General features: G+C 43.4%; 1 protein-coding gene across 4 annotated transcripts in view; it reads left to right on the top strand.

The window, feature by feature from the left end:
• sinhcaf (SIN3-HDAC complex associated factor) overlaps positions 1–20,643 on the top strand; it is a 29,722-nt gene extending 9,079 nt beyond the window's left edge. For 2 of the 4 annotated variants that reach the window (XM_068051027.1, XM_068051030.1), the window contains 5 exons: positions 5,894–6,032; positions 6,151–6,250; positions 6,872–6,998; positions 8,982–9,132; positions 17,592–20,643. In XM_068051027.1, coding sequence (XP_067907128.1) covers positions 5,905–6,032; positions 6,151–6,250; positions 6,872–6,998; positions 8,982–9,132; positions 17,592–17,754 — 669 coding nt within the window. In that variant the 5' untranslated portion in view covers positions 5,894–5,904 and the 3' untranslated portion in view covers positions 17,755–20,643. Of the gene's footprint in view, positions 1–5,873; positions 6,033–6,150; positions 6,251–6,871; positions 6,999–8,981; positions 9,133–17,591 lie in introns of all 4 variants that reach the window. The other 2 variants (XM_068051028.1, XM_068051029.1) reach the window with 1 other exon arrangement.
• Positions 20,644–20,914: the final 271 nt, after the last annotated feature.

Here is a 20,914-nt window from a genome sequence, read left to right as displayed (position 1 = left end):
CCCTCTATTCCCATCCTATTCATGTATTTGTCAAGATGCCTCTTACACGTCGCTATTGTACCTGCTTCCACCACCTCCCCCGGCAGAGAGAGAAACAGAGTTAACGTTTCATGGCAATGACCTTTCATCAGGCTCTAGTGTCAGCTGTTGGCGAATTGATTTAACTGTGTCACTAGTAAGAGTTTTGGCAAGTGTGAGGGTGTGAATTATACCTGAGGCTGGCCTGTGGGCCTTTTTGTTCAGTGGAATTTCATTACTGTACTATATTCACTTGAATGGTGAAGCGTAAGATTATAGGCTTCACCCTTCCAAACCAGGGGTTGTGTTAAGACATAGCACTTTGAGTTAACTAAATATTATAATCGCCTCATTTACTGTTCTCTGGACGTGGCCATTGCTGGTTAGGCCAACAGTTACTGCCCACTTTTAGTTGTCCTGAGAAGGTGGTGGTGAGCCACCTTCTTGAACCGCTGCAATCCATGTGGTGAAGGTGCCCCTACCATGCTGTTAGTTGGGAAATAAAAAAAATAAAAAAAGTGGCCATGAAGATTGTTGTAAAAAGTCCAACTGGTTCACTGATGTCCATTAGAGAAGGAAACCTGCCACTGTTACCTTGTATGTGACTCCAGTCCCACACCAACATCGTTGACTCTTAAGTGAAGTGGCCTAGCAAGCTACACGTTTGTATCAAACAACGTTCAAGAAGAAAGCCCACCACTACCTTCTCAGGGCAACTAGGGCTGGGCAATAAATTCAGACCATGCCCAGCAATCACCAAGAATTATTGCCCAAGTTAGGGTATTGTGTTGGCTTGGAGCTGGGGGTACTACCATGACTTTGCTGCTTTGGTTGATAGTGTTGTGTCGTATCCCAGCAATAAGCAGGAACCTCAGCAGGGAGGGGTTTCATTTAAACCTTGCTTCCTAGTACCATCTATTTTAAAGTTTTGCATTGAAGGTTGAATGACGGACACTCTAAATAAATCAATAAATTGAGCGGACCATTTAAGAAATGCATAGCAGCAAAGCATTTAGGGTAAAATATTGATTGGGTCAACTATTGGTCCCAATATGGTAACTAAGTCTGCCAAGCCAATATATAGAGGTTCTGGAAACAGGAGTAGGCCCCTTGAGCCTGCTCCATTCAATTAGATCTGCATCTCAGTTCCATTTACTCACCTTTGCTTCATATCCCTTGATATCCTTATGTAACAAAAAAATCTATCAAGTTCGGTCTTTAAAGCTCTGATTGTCTGATTTCATGTTTACTGCAGTCAATAATTGGGTGTGATCAGATCATCTAATATGAACAGGAAATCCCCTTTCAAACCCAAACATGTTTCTTCCACTGTGGGCTCAGGGCACAAATTCAGTGAGATCACATTTTGCTTTTGATCACAGTTACTCTCTGTTCCACTAGTCTTTTATTGTATGTTGCAGTTCTACAGCTTGAATATTCTAAAGTGCAATGTCAGGTTTCTAATCCCACATGATCATTTTCTGAGTTTTGTTACAAGAGAAAATGGAAGACTTGCATTTATATAGCACTTTTCACAATCTGAGTGCTTTACAGACAGTTAAATACTTTTGAAGTATAGGCACTGTTGAAATGTAGGAAACGCAGCAGCTAATTTGCACGCAACAAACTCCTACAAACAGCAACATGATAATGACCAGATGATCTGTTATAATGAAATAAAAACAGAAAGTGCTGGAAATACTCAGCAGATCTGGCAACATCTGTGGAGAGAGAAACAGAGTTAACGTTTCAGGTTGATGACCTTTCATCAGAACCCTGAATCCTCGATGTTAACACTGTTTCTCTCTCCACAGACGCTGCCAGACTGCTGAGTATTGCCAGCACTTTGTTTTTATTTCAGATTTTCAGCATCCACAGTATTTTGCTTTTATATCAAATCTGTTTTAATGATGTTGGTTGAGCGGCAAATATTCGCCAGGACACGAGAAAACTCTGCAAATAGTGTCGCGGGAACCTTTTACATCCATTTAGCAGTGAGCAGAGAGGGCCTCGGTTTAACATCCATCTAAAAGACGACACCTCCCTCAGTAATGCATTGGAGTGTCAGACTGGATTATGTGCTCAAATCTCTGGAGTAAGGTTTGAACCTGTAACCATCTGACTCGGAGACCAGAAGGCTACATTGAGCCAACACTGACAACTAAGATCAGCAGAGAAGACGTTTGAATCCAAGACATTCTGGACTGGCCTAGGCTACACTTGCACTACGATAAAGACTTGCTGGCATAGACACGATGGGCCAAGTGGCCTCTTTCTATGCCGTAAACTTTCTATGATTGGGTGGCTCGTTTTAATGCAAGGAAACATCCCAAGTGGCTTCCCAAGCCAATGAAGGAGTGCTTAAGAGGGGGCAAGTAAATGAATGATCAGAGACTGGAGGATTGGGGATAGTTTTTTGGAGTTTTAGTGAGGGAATTCTGAAGAGGTTTTTTCTCCTGCACTAACACTGTCATTATAGACTGAACTGAATCCAGATTCAGGGCCTGACCAGATGACCAAGTGAAGTGGAGTAAGGCTCCCCTGGAAGAGTGAATTTCACTCCACTTCACAAGCCAATTTAGGCCTTAACATCTAAATAATGCTGAAGAGAGGTTAGTGTCCGTATGAAAGGGAAACCAATTCACACTAAGCCAAACTTGAAGTGTGAACATTATTCTGGGTAATGCCTTTAATTACCAGGCCATTCGGTAAAGTCCCAATCCCATGAACTTTCCATTGGTTTTCTGTATATTGGAAGGTAGATGGAGCACATGCTTCTTCCCAGTACTCCAAATGCTTGGAATTGTTTACTTTTATTATCAAACAAAGGAATTTCTTTTGTTCCCCCTTCAGTGTGCATCAGTATCTCTCGTTCAGTTTCTCCAGCTCATCTGTGTTCCCAGTGACTGCCAAGGTCAGTTTGGCAAGACTCACTGCAGTTAACCTCCAGCTGCCTGGTAACTGTTGAGCCTACTACTGTAAACCAGGCGATATCGCATGAGGCTATATCCACCTCAGCAGTTATTTTCTGTAGTGCCACGCATTACGGAAAGCATCCCAAAAAAAAAACACCCCACCACCTTGTGTCAATCTCTCGTTTTTACAAGTGAACTGTGCCACTGGTCTCCTGCATACCAACTGGGTCCACAGATATGAAACCAGATTTCTGCTGCTGGTGGCTCAGTTGGTTGCGCTCTCGTCTCTGAGTCAGAAGGTCTTGGATTCAAGTCACACACCAAAGAGTCGAGCGCACCATCCAGGCTGTCGCTCCCAGTGCAGTACTGAAGGAGAACTGCACTGTTGGAGGTGCTATCTTATAGATGAGACATTAAAACGAAGCTCCGTCTGCCCTCTTAGGTGGTTGATAAAGATACCATGGCACTATTTGAAGTGCAGGGGAGTTTTCCTCGGTGTCCTGACCAACATTTATCTCTCAATCAACATCACCAAAAACAGATTCGATCATTAATAACAGACGAAATAGGAACAGGAGTAGTCCATGTGGCCCCTCGAGCCTGCTCCACCATTCAATACAATCGTAGCCAATCCTCTGCCTCAACTTCACTTTCCCACCTGCTCCCCTTATCCCTCTTCCCTGAGAGACTAAAAATCTGTCTATCCCAACCTTGAATATACTCAACCATGGGGCATCCAAAAGTCTCTGGGGCAGAGAATTCCAAAGATTCACAACCCTTAGTGTAGAAATTTCTCATCTCAGTCCTAAACGATCTTATCCTGAGGCTGTGTCCCTGTGTTTTAGATTCCCCAGCCAGGGAAAACAACCTCTCCGTGTTTACCCTGTCAAGCCCCTTCAGAATCTTGTATTGTTCCAATGAGATATCGTTGATGTTTGTGGGAGCTTGCTGTGTGCAAATTAGCTGCTGTTTTTCTACATCACAACAATATTTAAACTTCAAAAGTACATAATTGGCTTTAATGTGCTTGGGGTGCCCTGGGGTCATGAAAGGTGCTATAGAAATGCAACTCTTTATAGTGAATAGGGTGGCAATTGACTGTCCAATGATGTGCTTTGGGTATTGGTCACAATATAATAATATGAAGTAAAAACAAGAAATGCTGGAATCACTCAGCAGGTCTGGCAGCATCTGTGGAAAGAGAAGCAGAGTTAACGTTTCGGGTCAGTGACCCTTCTTCGGAACTGACAAATATTAGAAAAGTCACAGATTATAAGCAAGTGAGGTGGGGGTGGGGCAAGAGATAACAAAGGAGAAGGTGTAGATTGGACCAGGCCACATAGCTGACCAAAAGGTCACGGAACAAAGGCAAACAATATGTTAATGGTGTGTTGAAAGACAAAGCATTAGTACAGATTAGGTGTAAATACACTGAATATTGAACAGCAGCAAGTGCAAACCTGAAAAAAACAGTGGGTAAGCAGACTGAACAAACTAAGATGAAATGAAATAAATGCAAAAAAAAATTGTAAAAAATGTAAAAAAAAATGTAAAAAACAAGGAAGAAAAAATAACTAAAAATGAAAGTAAAATGGGGGGCTGTCATGCTCTGAAATTATTGAACTCAATGTTCAGTCCAGCAGGCTGTAGTGTGCCTAATCGGTAGATGAGATGCTGTTCCTCGAGCTTGCGTTGATGTTCACTGGAACACTGCAGCAATCCCAGGACAGAGATGTGAGCATGAGAGTAGGGGGGAGTGTTGAAATGGCAAGCAACCGGAAGCTCAGGGTCCTGCTTGCGGACTGAGTGGAGATGTTCCGCAAAGCGGTCACCCAGTCTGCGCTTGGTCTCCCCAATGTAGAGGAGACCACACTGTGAGCAGCGAATACAGTATACTACATTGAAAGAAGTACAAGTAAATCGCTGCTTCACCTGAAAGGAGTGTTTGGGGCCTGGGATAGTGAGGAGAGAGGAGGTAAATGGGCAGGTATTACACCTCCTGCGATTGAACATCTCCGCTCAGTCCGCAAGCAGGACCCTGAGCTTCCGGTTGCTTGCCATTTCAACACTCCCCCCTGCTCTCATGCTCACATCTCTGTCCTGGGATTGCTGCAGTGTTCCAGTGAACATCAACGCAAGCTCGAGGAACAGCATCTCATCTACCGATTAGGCACACTACAGCCTGCCGGACTGAACATTGAGTTCAGTAATTTCAGAGCATGACAGCCCCCCATTTTACTTTCATTTTTAGTTATTTTTTCTTCCTTGTTTTTACATTCTTTTTTACATTTTTTACAATTTTTTTTTGCATTTATTTCATTTCATCTTAGTTTGTTCAGTTTGCTTACCCACTGTTTTTTTCAGGTTTGCACTTGCTGCTGTTCAATATTCAGTGTATTTATACCTAATCTGTACTAATGCTTTGTCTTTCAACACACCATTAACATATTGTTTGCCTTTGCTCCGTGACCTTTTGGTCAGCTATTGGCCTGGTCCAATCTACACCTTCTCCTTTGTTATCTCTTGCCCCACCCCCACCTCACTTGCTTATAATCTGTGACTTTTCTAATATTTGTCAGTTCCGAAGAAGGGTCACTGACCCGAAACGTTAACTCTGCTTCTCTTTCCACAGATGCTGCCAGACCTGCTGAGTGATTCCAGCATTTCTTGTTTTTATTTCAGATTTCCAGCATCCACAGTATTTTGCTTTTATAATAATATGAAGACCCGGTTTCTCAGTCACGGGCATATACACCCTGTGAGTTAGTTCTGCAGGTCTGTTGAGGAGTAATTTAGCTCCACGTTGAGCTTCCTGTTTACGTTAAACACGAGTGCTCAACCAGGCTTTGAAATTGATGGTGGTTCAATCTGAAGTCACTTTTCCTGTCGCTGGCCACAGTTTTATGTTTCAAGTGTAAATGGCTCAACTCCCATTTTCAGGGCGTGTGTTTTGTTTTAAGTTGGCCAGAAGATGTTCGGCTTCCACAAGCCTAAGATGTACCGGAGCCTGGATGGCTGCTGCATCTGCCGGGCCAAGTCATCAAGTTCACGATTCACTGACAGCAAACGCTACGAGAAAGACTTTCAGAGCTGCTTTGGGTAAGGAGGGGGAAACCCAATAAAACGAAAGCAAAAAAAAATCGTAATCTTTTTGTGGACAGACCTATTCATGTCAGATTTGCTCATTATTCTCTCGTGATTTTTGCAACTCCCAAAGGTTAAATGAAGCCCGTTCAGGAGAGATCTGCAATGCCTGTGTGCTGTTGGTGAAACGGTGGAAGAAGCTCCCTGTTGGTTCCAAAAAGAACTGGAATCATGTAAGTACAGTGACAGGGCCGAGTGGGGAATTGGTGCCGCAATATGGAGTTGTTGGGGTAGACTTATTATGGTGTTATATTCAGGCTGTCTGACAGCAGCTGAACAGATTAGAACTGTATACCATGGGTTGAGTGTATATATATATATGTGTGTGTGTGGCAGTATGCACATGCACATTTATACAAGACAACTGGTAATTCATTGTCATTTTTTGTATTCAAAAATAATCCAATAATCTGATTCGAGCAATGTAAATAATACAGCACAGTGGGGCTTAGTTCTTAACCAAAAAAAATTGAATTATTAGATCATTTGAAATAAGCAGCTTTGAATTGACTGTAGACTGTAAATAAAATTTTAAAATCTATGTTCAACATTTCCGCCAGGAATTTACAAGTGTGAAGATGTAAAGCAGCTATGAATGCTGCCCTGTCAGATTATTAATCAGCTTGTGAATTCTTCTACTTCATACTGTTCTCTCCCAGGGAAGAGTGCAAAGATACAACAGCAGTTTGCCCTACTGTCAGTTTAAATTGATTCCCAGCATTGGGTGGGTTGGAGTGGAGGTCTTGGCGGTATGAGCAGCAGTAACTGTATGCACGGACTGTTGTGTCTTGCAGGTGGTTGATGTTCGAGCAGGACCAAGTTTGAAGACAGCGTTGAAGCCCAAAAAGGCAAAATCTCTCACTGGGAACAGAATAAAAGCCAGTCAAATCAGCAAGATTCAGAAAGAGCTCAAACGGCAGAGTAAGTATCTTTGCATCTTGCGATATTGTTTCATTCTCCAGTTCATTGAGTGACCTTCTCGTTCTGAGAGTGCAGTTTGCAGACAGCCTGGTGCCGAAAGTGCTGACATGTCTGCAATAATTCAATACCTTCACTTGCATCTATCTGATGAAAAGTATCTCAGCCCCAGTACATTGATTGCCAGTATTCCTCAAGCCATGTCCTTGGCCCAACCATCTTCAGCTGCTTTATTGATGGTCTTCCCCATACAGGAGTGAGCTGTTGACTGAAGATTTTGCAGTGCTCATTCACAACTTCAGAACCTGGATATCATCCACGCTTGGGCTGAGAATTGGCAGCTAATATTCATGGCACATAAATGCCAGGAAATGATCATCCCCAACAAGAAAAGGGCAAATCACCTCCTGCTGACCTTCAACAGCTCCATCCGAGTCCCCCAACATCAATATCCCCAAAGGGCCTGGGTGGGGGGGAGGGTGGAAGTGATGGGTGGTGTACCCCGGGGTGGCAGTGGTGTCACCATTGGCCAAAAGCTGAACTAGACTAGCTATAGTAACACTGTGACTACAAGAGCAGGCTGGGTACTCACCTCCTGACCCCTCAAAGCCTCTCACGTCTACAAGATTTGAGTCGGGTGTATGATGGAATTCACCAGTTGCCTGGTTAAGTGTACTGAAAAAGATCAACACCCTCCAAGACAGAACAGCCTACTTGACTGGTGTTGCTGCCACTGGGCTCATTAGCCACCATCGACACACTATAGCTGCAGTTCGATGTACTGTTTGATAAGGTACTGTCTTACCATCACGAAATATTACCATATTCGGTCCTTTCCATTCCCCACGACCCTCTCCTGTTAATTGTGTATTAATTATATGCAAATGGTGGGCATTAACTGGTGATTCACTGTGCCCCTATAAATAGGAACAGACTGAAACTGTGGTTGTTGAGCGAGGAGGTGCATGTTTGTAATGTGTATCTCTGTAAATAAATGCGTATAGGAGTGTGAAAAGATTGGCTCCAGTTCTGTCCTTCACCACCTGGCTTTCTGGAGTTTAACTTATGCTAAAAATTTATAAATCCCTAGTTAGGCCTCACCTGGAGTATGTGTCCAATTTTGGACACACTTCAGGAAGGATGTCAAGGCCTTGGATAGCGTGCAGAGGAGATTTACTAGAATGGTATAAGGCATGAGGGCTTCAGTTATATGGAGAGACTAGAGAACCTGGGGTTGTCCTCCTGAAAAGCAGAGAATGTTATGGAGATATTTAATAGAGGTGTTCAAAATCAAAATTGTGAGTAGTTTTGATAGAGTAAGTAGGGAGAAATTGTTTCCACTAGAGGACGCAGATTTAAAGTAATTGGCAAAAGAACCAGAAGGAAGATGAGGAGAATTTTTTTTTTAAGCAGCGATTTATGATGATCCAGAATGCATTGCCTGAATAGGTGGAGGAAGCAGATTCAGTAACTTTCAAAAGGTGAATTGGATATATACTTGAAAAAGAAAAAAATGCAGGGCGATGGGGAAAGAGCAGGGGGGTTGGACTAATTGATCAGCTTTTTGCAAGAGCTGACCCCAATAGCCTGGAATAGGAATAGGAATAGAATAGGAATCTATGAAACAGTTTTTCCTATGGTGCATTTGTATAGCTCAGTAAATAAGAGTGACAAACAAAGCTGTCAAAACATCCCAGAACCTGAGGAATATCTAGATTTTGGCGAAGGCTCAGTTCTGTGCACTTGAAGTAAAAACCAAGGTGGGTAAATGGAGTTAGAATACAGAGCAACCTTGATCTAACTGAATAGTGGAACAGACTCAAGGGGCTCAGTGGCCTATTCCACTTCATATGTTCCTACAGGTTTATACATTTAAATAAATGGAACAGTTTGGAGTTTGATGCATTGGCAGTGTTAAAATATGCTCAGAATGATTTTAGCAACCATTGATCTACTAACTGTAACGGCTTTCTTGTTTAACTACAGACTCTGATGCCCACAGTACCACCTCCAGTATGTCTCCTGCACAGTCTCCCTGTTACAGTAATCACTCGGATGAGGGCTCTGATGCAGAGATGGCTTCCGGATCAAACAGGGTGCCTGTCTTCTCCTTCTTAGACCTCACTTACTGGAAAAGGTAGAGTAAGCACGTATATTTTTGACGCTACTGTCATCCGTATCTTAGTTCACAGTTGCGTCGGACAGTCAATCAGAATTTTATTGAGCGAACTGCGTGTAGAGCTTGAAATGGAGGTTAAGCCAAGGCCTTCTCAGATGGACGTAGAAGATCCCACAACGCTGCTTTGAAGAAAAGCAGGGAAGATCTCTGCAGTGGCCTTCCAATATTTATCCCTCAAACAGCTTATCGAGTCATTGGCTGGAATTTTACGATGCCCCAGCGGGTCGGATGGTGGCGTTGGGGCGGCGTAAAATTGAGCGGGAGGCTCCGGGAGGCCTTCCCGCTCCCACTTCCAGTTAACTTTATGGCAGTCAGGTGGGGGGGAAATGGCTCACCCGCCTGAGGCCAATCAAGGCCCTTAGGTGGCCACATAAGGGCCCTCAACCGCCTCGGCAGGTATTTTACCCGTGGCAAGCAGGCGTGCTTGGGATGTGAAAGGCTGCCCAGCGTTGGCTGTTGCCTTTCGGGGCGCGGGGCCATGGCAGTTGGGCACAGGGTGCCCGATTGAGGGACGCCCTGCCTCCCAACCCACTCCCGGGACCCAAGGCGCCCCCCCACCGACCCCAAACCGCCACCCTAGCCTCACCTGGGCACAACCGATCTCCCTGGTGTGGCATGCCCAACTTACTTTCCCTCCTGGCTCCGTGTCGTCGACTGGACAGCAGTCCCAGCAGTGGCCACCACTCCCGGTGCTGCTGGGATTAAGAGCTGCCAGCCCGCTGATTGGCCGGCAGCTCACTGAGGTAGGACTTCCTCCTTCAAGCGGGTGGAAGTCCCGCCTTGGGACAATTAAAGCCCGGGGACCCATAAAAAGCGGGGCGAGCCCTGGGCTAGGCGGAAGCGGGCTCGCCACCGACTTTTACGCCGGTGGCGAATTCCCGTCCGCCTAAGGTAAAATCCAGCGCATTATAACTGCTCTTTGTGGGAGCTTGCTGTGCACAAATTGGATGCCACGTTCCCTACATTACAACACTGCTTTCCCTTCATAAAGTACTTCATTGCCTATAAAGCACTTTGGGATGGACGGAGATTGCGAAATGTGGTAATTATTACAGCAGTATGGTAACGATTAGATAATCTGTTTTTTCGTGATTTTGCTTGAGGGATCGTGGCTGGAAAATTGGGAAGACTTCCTTGCTCTTCAAAATATTGCCATTGGGTCTTTTATACCCGTCCAAAGTGGCAGACAGGTCCTCATTTAAACTTCTCATCTGAAAGCCAGCACCTCCAATAGTGTAGCACTGAGTCAGTACTGCACTGTACTGTCAGCCTAGGTTATGTATCAAGTCTCTGGACTGAGAATTGAACTCTCAACCTCCAGCATTAGAGGTGAGAATGCTATCCACTGAGGCAAGGCAGATTACTTTGGAACTGGTACAGAATATTTAAAAATTCAAAGCTACTTTTGTGTTTGAGTGAATCAATATGCTAAGTATTGTTACTGTTGTTTGTTTACGAAATGCAAAGCTTCCTGTGACATTTGATCTAAGATTGGTGATAAGGTAATGCAAGAAGCATGGTGTTTGACCAAAGCTTTGAATCTAGAATCCAATGACAAAGCTTCATCAAACACTACTGTTTGGCTCAATTGGAAGCAATCACTTTTTAAAAAAAATCCTTGTGATGTAGGCATTGCTGGCAAGGCTGGTGTTTATTGCCCATCATAAGAATATAAGAAATAGGAACAGGAATAGGCCAAACAGCCCCTCAAGCTTGCTCATAAGAACATTAAAAATAGGAGCAGGAGTAGACTGTATGGCCCCTCGAACCTGCTCCGCTATTCAGTACTATCAAGGCTGATCTTCTGCCTCAATTCCACTTTCCTGCCTGCTCTCTATATCCCTTGATTCCCTGAGAGACCAAAAATATCTCTCTCTCAGCCTTAAATGTATTCAACGATGGAGCACCCACAACCCTCTGGGGTAGAGAATTCCAAAGATTCACAACCCTTTGAGTGAAGTAATTTCTCCTTATCTCAGTCCTGAATAATAGACCCCTTATCCTGAGACTGTGTCCCCATGTTCTGGATTCCCCAGCCAGGGGAAACAACCTCTCCGTGTCTATCCTATCAAGCCCCTTCAGATTCTTGTATATTTCAATGAGATCACCTGTCATTCTTCTAAACTCCAGAGTGCATAGGTCCAATTTACTCACCGTAAGACAACCCTCTCATCCCACGGACCAGTCTAGTGAACCTTCACTGTACTGCCTTCAAGGCAAGTATATCCTTCCTTAGATATGGAGACCAAAACTGTGCGCAGTACTCCAGGTGTGTTCTCATCAAAAGCCCTGTACAATTTAGCAAGACTTCCTTATTCATGTACTCCAATCCCCTTGCAATAAAAGCCAACATGCCATTTGCCTTCCTAATTGCTTGATGTACCTGCATGCTAACTTTGTGTTCCTTTTACGAGTACACCCAAGTCCCTCTGAACATCAGGATTTACAAATTTTACGCCTTTTAAAAAATATTGTGCTTTTCTATTACTACCAAAGTGAATAACCTCACACTTCCCCACATTATATTCCATCTGCAACCTTGTTGCCCGCTCACTTAACCTGTCTATATCTCTTTGCAGCCTCTCTGTGTACTCCTCACTGCTTACATTCCCACCTAGCATTGTATCATCAGCAAACTTAGATACATTACTATCTGTCTCTTGGTCTAAGTCATCAACACAGATTGTAAATAGTTGAGGCCCCAGCACTGATTCTTGTGGCACTCCACTTGTTATAGCCTGCCAACATGAAACTGCTCTGTTAATCCCTACTCTTTGTTTCCTGTCTATTAACCAATCCTCGATCCATGCTAATATATTGCCTCAACTCCCTTATCTTACACATTAACCTTTTGTGTGGCACCTTATCGAATGCTTTTTGGAAATCCAAGTATATTACATCTATTAGTTTCCCTTTATCTCCCTCCTAGTTACATCTTCAAAAACTCTAATAAATTTGTCAAAGAGGATTTCCCTCTCGTTAAACTGTGTTGATGTTTCAGATCATATCATAATTTTTGAAGTGCATTGTTAAGACTTCCTTAATAATAGATTTTAGCATTTTCCCGACGACTGATGTCAGGCTAACAGGCTTGTTTTCTTTCTTGAATAGCGCTTACATTTGCTAACTTCCAATCCGCTGGGACCGTTCTAGAGTCTAGGGAATTTTGGAAAATCATAACCAGTGCATAATTTATCTCTGCAGCTACCTCTTTCAGAAACCTAGGATGTCGGCCATCAGGTCCTGGGGATTTGTTGGCCTTTAGTCCCTTAAGTTTCTCCAATAATTTTTCGCTGTTGATATTAATTACTTTAAGTTCCTCTTAGTAGATTCCTTTTAGCCCCTTGGTTACCCTCTATTTTTAGTATGTAGTTTGTATCTTCTACTGTGAAGACAGACAGAAAATATTTGTTCAATTTTCGCTATGATAATTTCTCCTGTCTCTGCCTCTAAGGGACCAACATTTACGTATCTGCTCTCCTTTTTATATACTTGTAAAAGCTCATACAACCTGTTTTTGTATTCCTGGCTAGTTTACTCTCATTCTATTTTTTCCCTTTTTTTTAATCAACCTTTTGGGCGATCTTTGCTGGTTTCTAAAACACTCTCAATCCTCAGGCTTACTACTATTCTTTGCAACATTATAAGCTGCTTCTATACCGTGCTTAACTTCACTAGTAAACCATGGATGGATCTTTCTCGTGTTTTTGTTTTTTAATGGAATGTATTTTTGTTGAACATTTTAAATGGTTTCTTTAAATGTTTCCCACTCCCTTTCAGTCTATTTACTCAATCAACCTCAGCCAGCTCTCCCCTCATACCTATGTAATTGGCTTTGTTTAAGATTCTTGTTTGGGACTGGAGTATGTTGCTTTCAAACATAATATGGAATTCAATCCATATGATCACTTTTTCCCAGAGGATCTTTTACTATGTGATTACTAATTAACTCTGCCTCATTGCTCAATACTAGATCTAAAATAGTTTTATCCCTAGTTGTTTCTGCAACATATTGTTCCAGGAAACTCTCAAAAGCATTCCACAAATTTATCTTCCAGACTACCTTTGCCACTTTGATTTCTCCAGTCTCTATGAAGATTAAAGTCCCCCGCAATTATTATATTGTCTTTGTTACCAGCTCTGCCATTCAATGGCTGATCATCTGCCTTAACTCCACTTTCTCGCCTTAACCCCATTTCCCTTGATTCCGTTAGAGTCCAAAAATCTATTGATCTCAGTCTTTAATATATTCAGCGACTGAGGAGCCACAGCCCTTTGGGGTATAGCATTCCAAAGATTCCCTAACGTTGGAGTGAAGAAATCCCTCCTGATCTTGGTTCTAAATGGTCACCTGCTTAGCATAAGACTATGCCCCCTAGTTCTAGACTCCCCAGCCAGGGGGAAACAGCCTCCCTGCATGTACCCTGTCAGGCCTTTAGAATCTTATATGTTTCAATAAGATCACCTCTCATTCTTCTAAACTCCAGACAGTATATCGAATAATGTACTCGCTGTACTCAATTTGTCCCCATCAGATAACCCTCTCCCCCCCCCCCCCAGGAATTAATCTAACAAACCTTTGTTACACCGTCCCCCCTCCCCACTCCCAAAGATAAGTATGTCTTTCCTTATGTACAGAAACCAACACTGTATCCAGTACTCCAGGGGCTGAATTTTATTAGCCATCCACGTCGAGGGTTGTGGCGAGGAGGGTGGGGGAGGGGGGCCCGGAAAATTCTTCTGGGAGAGACCTAACATGACCCCCAATGCCAAGAAGGCTCTGCTGCATTTTACCGGCTGAGGCGAGTCCTTCATTTTAATATTAAAATTACGTTCAACACATGCAAATTAACTTACCTTGTCCCCGCGGCCGTCCCACACCGATATTCTGGCCGCCGGCTGGAACTCCCGTGGCTTCGGAACTCTGTTCGGAGGCATGACACTGGTGGGGAGGGGTGAAATTATTAGGGCGGGGGGACGGGGGAGCGTGGAAGACACTTTGTATTGGCTGAGGGAATGGTGGCAAGGGGTTGAAGGCCAAAGGTAGCAAGGTTGTGGGGGCAAGTTCAGGTTGGGAATAAAGTTTATTTTGGTTTGATAGGCCCAAAGACAAACTTTGGTGGGGGGTGATGGGAAAGGGCCTCCAGCTTTTATTTTAATTTTTTAAGTGTGGTCTCACCAAAGCCAGGTAATATTGCAACACTTTCTTACTCTTGTACTGCAACCTTCTTGCAATAAAAGTCAGCATGCCATTTGCCTTCCTAATTTCTTGCTGTACCTGCATGCTGACTTCCTGTGTTTTGTGCGCAAGGAAACCCAAGTCCCTCTGAACACCAACATTATAATAGTTTCTCACCATTTAAAAAAAATTCTGTTTTTCTATTCTTAGTGCCTGTGAATAACTTCACAGTTCCCCCATCATTCTCCATCTGTCACCAAGTTGCCCACTCACTCAACCGATTTATGTTCCTTTGCAGCCTCTTTGTGTCCTCCCCACAGCTTACATTCCCACCGAGCTTTGTATCATCTGCAAACTTGGATACATTACACTCGGTCCCTCCGTGTAAGTCATTAATATAGATTGTAACTAGCTGAGGCTCCATCACTGATCCTGGTAGCACTCCACTAGTAACAATCAGCCAACCTGAAAATTATTTGTTTATTCCTACTCTCTGTTTTATATCTTTGAACCAATCCTTTATCCATGCTAATATAGTAACCGCAACCCCATGAGTCCTTATCCTGTGCAACAACCTTTTAAGTGCACCTTATCAAGAGCCTTTTGAAAATCTAAATGTACTACATCTACTGGTTCCCTTTTAGTTACCCTGTTAGTTACATACTCGAAAGAAAACACGAATGGGTTTGTCAAACATGATTTTACTTTTATAAATCTATGTTGCCTCTGCCTAATCATATTACGAGTTTCTAAGTGTCCTGTTACCAGTTCCTTAATCATGGATTCCAGCATTTTCCCAACAATTGATGTCAGGCCAACTGACCTGTTTTCTATCTCCTTCCTTTCCTGAATTTGCTACCTTCCAATCCACAAGGACCCTTTCAGAATGAAGGGAATTTTGGAAGATCACAACTAGTGTATCTACTATTCCCAGCCACTTCTTTTAAAATGCTAGCATGTGGGCCATCCGGTGCAGGGGATTTATTAACTTTTCGTCCCATTAATTTCTCCAGTAGTTTTTATTTACTAATAATTACTTTAGGTTCCTCACTCTTTTAGATCCTTGGTTCCCCACTATGTCTGGTATTTTATTGTGTCTTCTACTGTGAAGACAAATGCAAAATATTTATTTAATGTCTGCTATTTCCTTATTCCTCATTTTAATTGATCATGTTTCTGCCTCTAAGCGACTCACATTTACTTTTGCTACTGTCTTCCTTTTTACATACGTAGAAGCTCTCGCAATCTGTTTTTATATTTCTTGCTAGTTTACTCTCTTTCTATTTTCTCCCTCTTTTTCAATTTTTGGGTCATCCTTTGCCGATTTCTAAAACTCTCTCAATCCTCAGCCTTACTACTCTTCTTGACAATATTTTAAGTGTCTTCCATTATTCTAATAGCATTCTTAACCTCTTTAATTTGCTACTGATGCATCTCTTTTCCCATGGATTCTTTTAATTTCACAATGGAATGTATATTCGTTGCGAATCATGGAGTATTTCTTACATGTTTGTCATTGCATATCTACCATCATACCTTTTAATCTAATTTCCCAATTTATCTTTGTCAAACTTAACCTTATCACTCTCAAACTCAATATCAAATTATATCATACTATGATCACTTTTCCCTGAAGGTTTCCTCACTATGAGATGAGATCATTAGTTCCCTTGAGAAGATGATGGGGCTGCTATAGTCCCAGTTCAGCTGAAATTTCTTCCAGTTAAATATCAGTAAGATCGAAACCATTGTCCATGGTCCTTGCCGCAAATTCCATTAACTAGCCACCGATCCCATCCCCCTCCCTGGCCGCTGTCTTAGGTTGAAATAAACCATTTGCACCTTGGGCATCCAATTTGACACTGAGCAGAACTTTTAATCCTATATTTCTCCATCCCGAAGCCGTCATACTTCCCCATTAATTCGGGGGACAGTAACATAGTGGTAATGTTACTGGACTAGTATTCCAGAGGCCTGGACTACTGCTCCGGAGACACAAGTTCAAATTCCAACATGGCAGCTGGGGGAATTTAAAATCAATGAATAAATCTAGAATAAAATGCTAGTCTCATTAATAATGATCATTAAACTATTGGATTGTTGTAAAAACCCATCTGGTTCTCTATTGTCCTTCAGGAGGGAAAATTGGCCATCCTTACCTGGTCTGACCAACATGTGACTACAAACCCACACCAGTGTGGTTGGCTCCAAATTGCCCTCTTAAATGGTGTAGCAAGGCACACCGTTGTATCTAGCCACTGCAGAAAGTACTATGGGTTTACCGACACCACATGGACTGTAGCAGTTCAAGAAGTCGTCTCACCACCCTCTTTTCAAGGGCAATTAGGGATGGGAAATAAATGCTGGCCTTGCCAGCAATGCTCACAACCTAAGAATGAATAAAAGAAAATCTGTACCTTTGCTCATCTCTGCCACTGCCCCAATCCATCTGCTGCTGAAACTCTCACCTGCACTTTTGTTAATTCTAGCCTTAATTGCTCCAGTGTTCTCCATGCCAGCCTCCCATCTTCATCCTGCATAAACTCATCCAAAACTCTGCTGCCCATTTCCTAAATCGCACCAATTCCCATTCACCCATCACTCCCTATGTTCACTGGCCTACACTGGCTTTTGGTCCACCAACAGCTCAAATTCTTCCTTCTCATCTTCGAGTTCAAATTCTTCCATGACCTCACCTGTCCTAGGTTTGTAATCTCTGTAGCTCTACAACCCTCTGAGAACGCTACATTCCTCCAAATCTTGCCTCTTATGCTTTCCCACTTCCTTCTCCACGCCGTTGGTGGCTGTGCCTTCAGCCGTCTAGGCCCTAAGCTCTAGAATACCCTTTATAAAAGGAGGAGAGGTGGAGAGATTTGTTACTCCATAAAACCTACCTCTTTGACCAAACGTTTGGTCACCTGTCCCAGTAGCTCCTTATATGACATGAAATCAATTTTTTTTTTTGTCCGGCTATGCTCCTGTGAAGTGCCTTGGGACTTGTTACAGCATTAAAGGTGTTTGGGGGGCTCGGAGAGGAATTTTCCAGAGTAATTTCCTTTAATAGCTCTGGGTTTCTCTCGTTTTTTTTTTTGCCCCTTTCAGGAGATTAGATGAGTAAAGGGGCGGGGTTAGGAAGTATCCTGTCACAATTCTCCAGGCATCATGAGCGTGGGGCAGACTTGAATGAACAGCTAGTCTTTTGCTGCCCGCATAAACTTTCTCCCCTATTATTCTACAGGCAAAAGGTATGCTGCGGAATCATCTACAAGGGTCGGTTTGGAGAGGTGTTAATTGACCCTCATCTCTTCAAGCCCTGCTGTGCCAATAAGAAGACAGTGGTGGAAGCCCCAGAGCAACAGACGGCTCAGTCCCCATCCGCTTCGAAGGATGACGAATGGTGAACTGGCTTATTCAAACAGAGAGGGGTATAGAGAGAGAGAGAGAGAGAGAGACACACTGAATGGGGCAAAGTACATTGAAAAGAATGTGTTGCCAGAAGGATGAACTGAATAGAAAAACTGCCCAAAAAGGGCAAACTGCATTTGTTTTGTAAATGAACTGACCTTCCCAAAAGACTGACGATTTTCCTTCTTTTTATTTTTGCTAGGGGTCAGTTGATTTGATGTGTAAAAAAACAAAACTGTAAATGTTGTAATATTTCATGAGCTGCACGCATATTAAGTGGAGTGGAGCGCACCTGTAAAGTGCTTTTATTTAGGGTTTATTTCATTTATTATCAATGGACTTTTTTCATGCAGGGTGAGCAAAATTTGCAAAGTGAGTGAGGTTTGTAATATAAAATGTGACTTGTTCCCTTGTGTTTAGAAAGCGTTGGTTGTGTTGACTGTCTGTGAGCTGCCAGGTTGTCCCTTTTGTGTTCTGTCTCAATGAGTTTTGCCCAGTGAGTTGTTGAGCCCCGTGGACCAGGACGGACCCAAGTGTTGATTCCTTGTCCCTGCTGAGTTGGCTGATCAGGCTATAGGTGTTACTATTGGTCTCCATTTCTGCCATAGATTAGGAAAGGGGTGGGGGAGGCAGGTGTTGAGAGCCAACTGTGAGCTCCTGTTTTTTATCACTGCCCATTGGAAGAGAACGGGATTGGGGGTTTGTGTTATAGTGCCCTCCACGATACAATATCCTGCCTAGCCCTCGTGCATGAGGTTGGGGATGTTAGTGGGACGTGGAGGGGTCTGTTGAGCCCTGTCGTCAGGGCAGGAGCTGAGAACATTGGAGGAAAGATAACGCCTTAAACACTTAGCCTGGCACTTTGTAAAGTAAAATCGAATGTAGCAAAGCGGAGCCAGAAAATACTTGTAGCTTCTTCACGTGACGTGAAATCACCGAACCTCATTTATAGTAGGCCTGTTAGCCGCAGAGGAAAAGCTCTCTTGTTGCTTAGTGCTCATTGTAGTATAATATAATTGAGACATTTTTGCCTTCATCGCAATCTGGTGAGTGGGTCACCTGGCAATTTCAAAGGGATGAGAATCAGAGCCACTCGACAATGGCCGTGCGATCCCCCACCACCAGATCACCTCCCCGGAATTGAAGACACATTCTTCCCCACAGCAGCCATTTGGGGAGGGGGGGGGGACGTAAGGGAAACATGCCCAAGACTTTTGTTGGCATAATCCCAACTATTACTAAAACAGGTCTTGTCCGCTCCAATTGTGTTGAGACAGTTCCCAAACAGACAAAGGCAGAAAAACAATTGCAGTCAAAGCTACCATTCTTACCATTTTAAATCTATCATTTTGCTTTAAAGAGGGCTATTCGGAGTGTGTTGTTTTTGGCCACTGGACTTGCTGTCGTTTTGACATAATAAACCAAAGGTCAAACACCACTTCCCTTCCCCCACTGCCATTTTGCCCTCTGCTGAAGGCACAGTACCATTGCTACCAGCTCTTTACCCATGTGGCTATTCCTCATGCATGGGAGCTGCCAGGCTGTCTGACCATAGGAGGTAGCTCAGATCCTCTTTTCTCCAGCCTCCACACTACACACCCTGTCCAGAAGGAATCTGACTGGCTTTGGTGCAGGGGGGTGGTTGTGGAAAGGTTAGTTTCCATGGCCAGTAACTAGAACCTTGGTGGAAGAACCACAGAAATTATGATTGACAAATGGGAGAATGCCCCCCCCCACCTGAAATTGACCACATTGTTTCCCCACCAACACAGCTCAGTAGTACTGATGCCAGCTGCAGATTTCCAGCTTGAGCTCAACAAACTCATGTCTTTGAAAAGTGTTCTGACTGCTAGCCCGGTTCTCTGCAGCTAAACAAATAGAGTCATCAGCCTGTTTGATTTGATATAATGCAGAAAATGTGTGCAAATGCAAGGAAAACTAGATGACTTACAAACAGCTCACTGCTGATGAGGGGCTCCGTCTTGCAAAGACATCACATGTCATGAAAATGAATGCGCGCATCAATATTTGCAGGGCTGTGGGAAAAGAGCAGAGGCGTGGGACTAATTGGACAGCTCTTTCGGAAGAGCCTGAACAGGCATGAGGGGCTGAATGGTCTCCCTCTGTGCTGTATGACTTTATAAAAACGCAGGGGAATGCAATTAGAGTAGATAGCCTCAATGAGGAGCAAGCACACAATGGGCACCTTCTGGGCTGAGATACCATTTTATTTGCAGTTGCCAAGGTGACAGGCAGTAACCATTACAGTGGACAGGTTTCAGGGAGTCCAGAATTTAGCTTCTGTCATCCAAATTTTGCCATTCACAAATTTGAGGGGTGGTAGAAGGGGGTTAAACTTCAGCCTCTGTTTTATTTCCTGTTTCTGTGCTCCCGACTGAGCATACTCATTGTAGAGTTGCCGGTGTTCATTATCAAATTATGGTTGCTACACGGGTTTTTTGTTGGGTTGTGCTTTTTGTGTGCGCACACATTAAGCATGTTGGGAAAGGGTGCATGAAATTGCACCAACCACCTCACCCACATACCTTCTGTTCAGGCATGATTCAGTCTCTGGCTGTGCAGTTCTAATTGAATGTGAGCTTTAGGTCTGGTTTGGAATTCACTCCTTTGGCTTTGTGTTTGAGCTTAGTCCCCCTGTCATTCTATTTATTATTATTTATTTTTTTTTCTCTGCAATAAAAAAACACCACTGTCTCCTTTCCCTTCTTGACTTAGTTTAGTGCAGCAAGATGTATTTTAGTGATGCACTTTGTAATGTATTAGAGATCTATGGAGCCAGTTTTGTACTTTTTTTATACTGTTGATATTCTTCTACTCAAGATTTTTTATTAGTCTTGAAATAAAGTAGACTGCTTTATAAAGAAGGTGCCTGTGTTTGTGGTTCTTCCTGCATTGGTAGGGATTGTTCGCCTGGTTCAAGATGACCTGCAGCAAACATCTAAGGCAAGCCCTAGCTCAGTGGTAGCATGCTCATCTCGGGATCGGAAGGTTTAAGTCCCACTCCAGAGACTTGAGCACAAAATCCAGACTGACACTCCAGTGCAGGACTGAGGGAGTGCTATTCTGTCAGCCATGCTTTCGTTTCAGATGAGATGTAAACTGAGGTCCCGCCTGCCATCTAAGATGAATTACTCA

This window comes from Heterodontus francisci, chromosome 18 (genome assembly GCF_036365525.1).
Source record: "Heterodontus francisci isolate sHetFra1 chromosome 18, sHetFra1.hap1, whole genome shotgun sequence".
NCBI classification, from domain to species: Eukaryota; Metazoa; Chordata; class Chondrichthyes; order Heterodontiformes; family Heterodontidae; genus Heterodontus; species Heterodontus francisci.
This window is presented reverse-complemented; position numbering and strand designations above follow the sequence as displayed.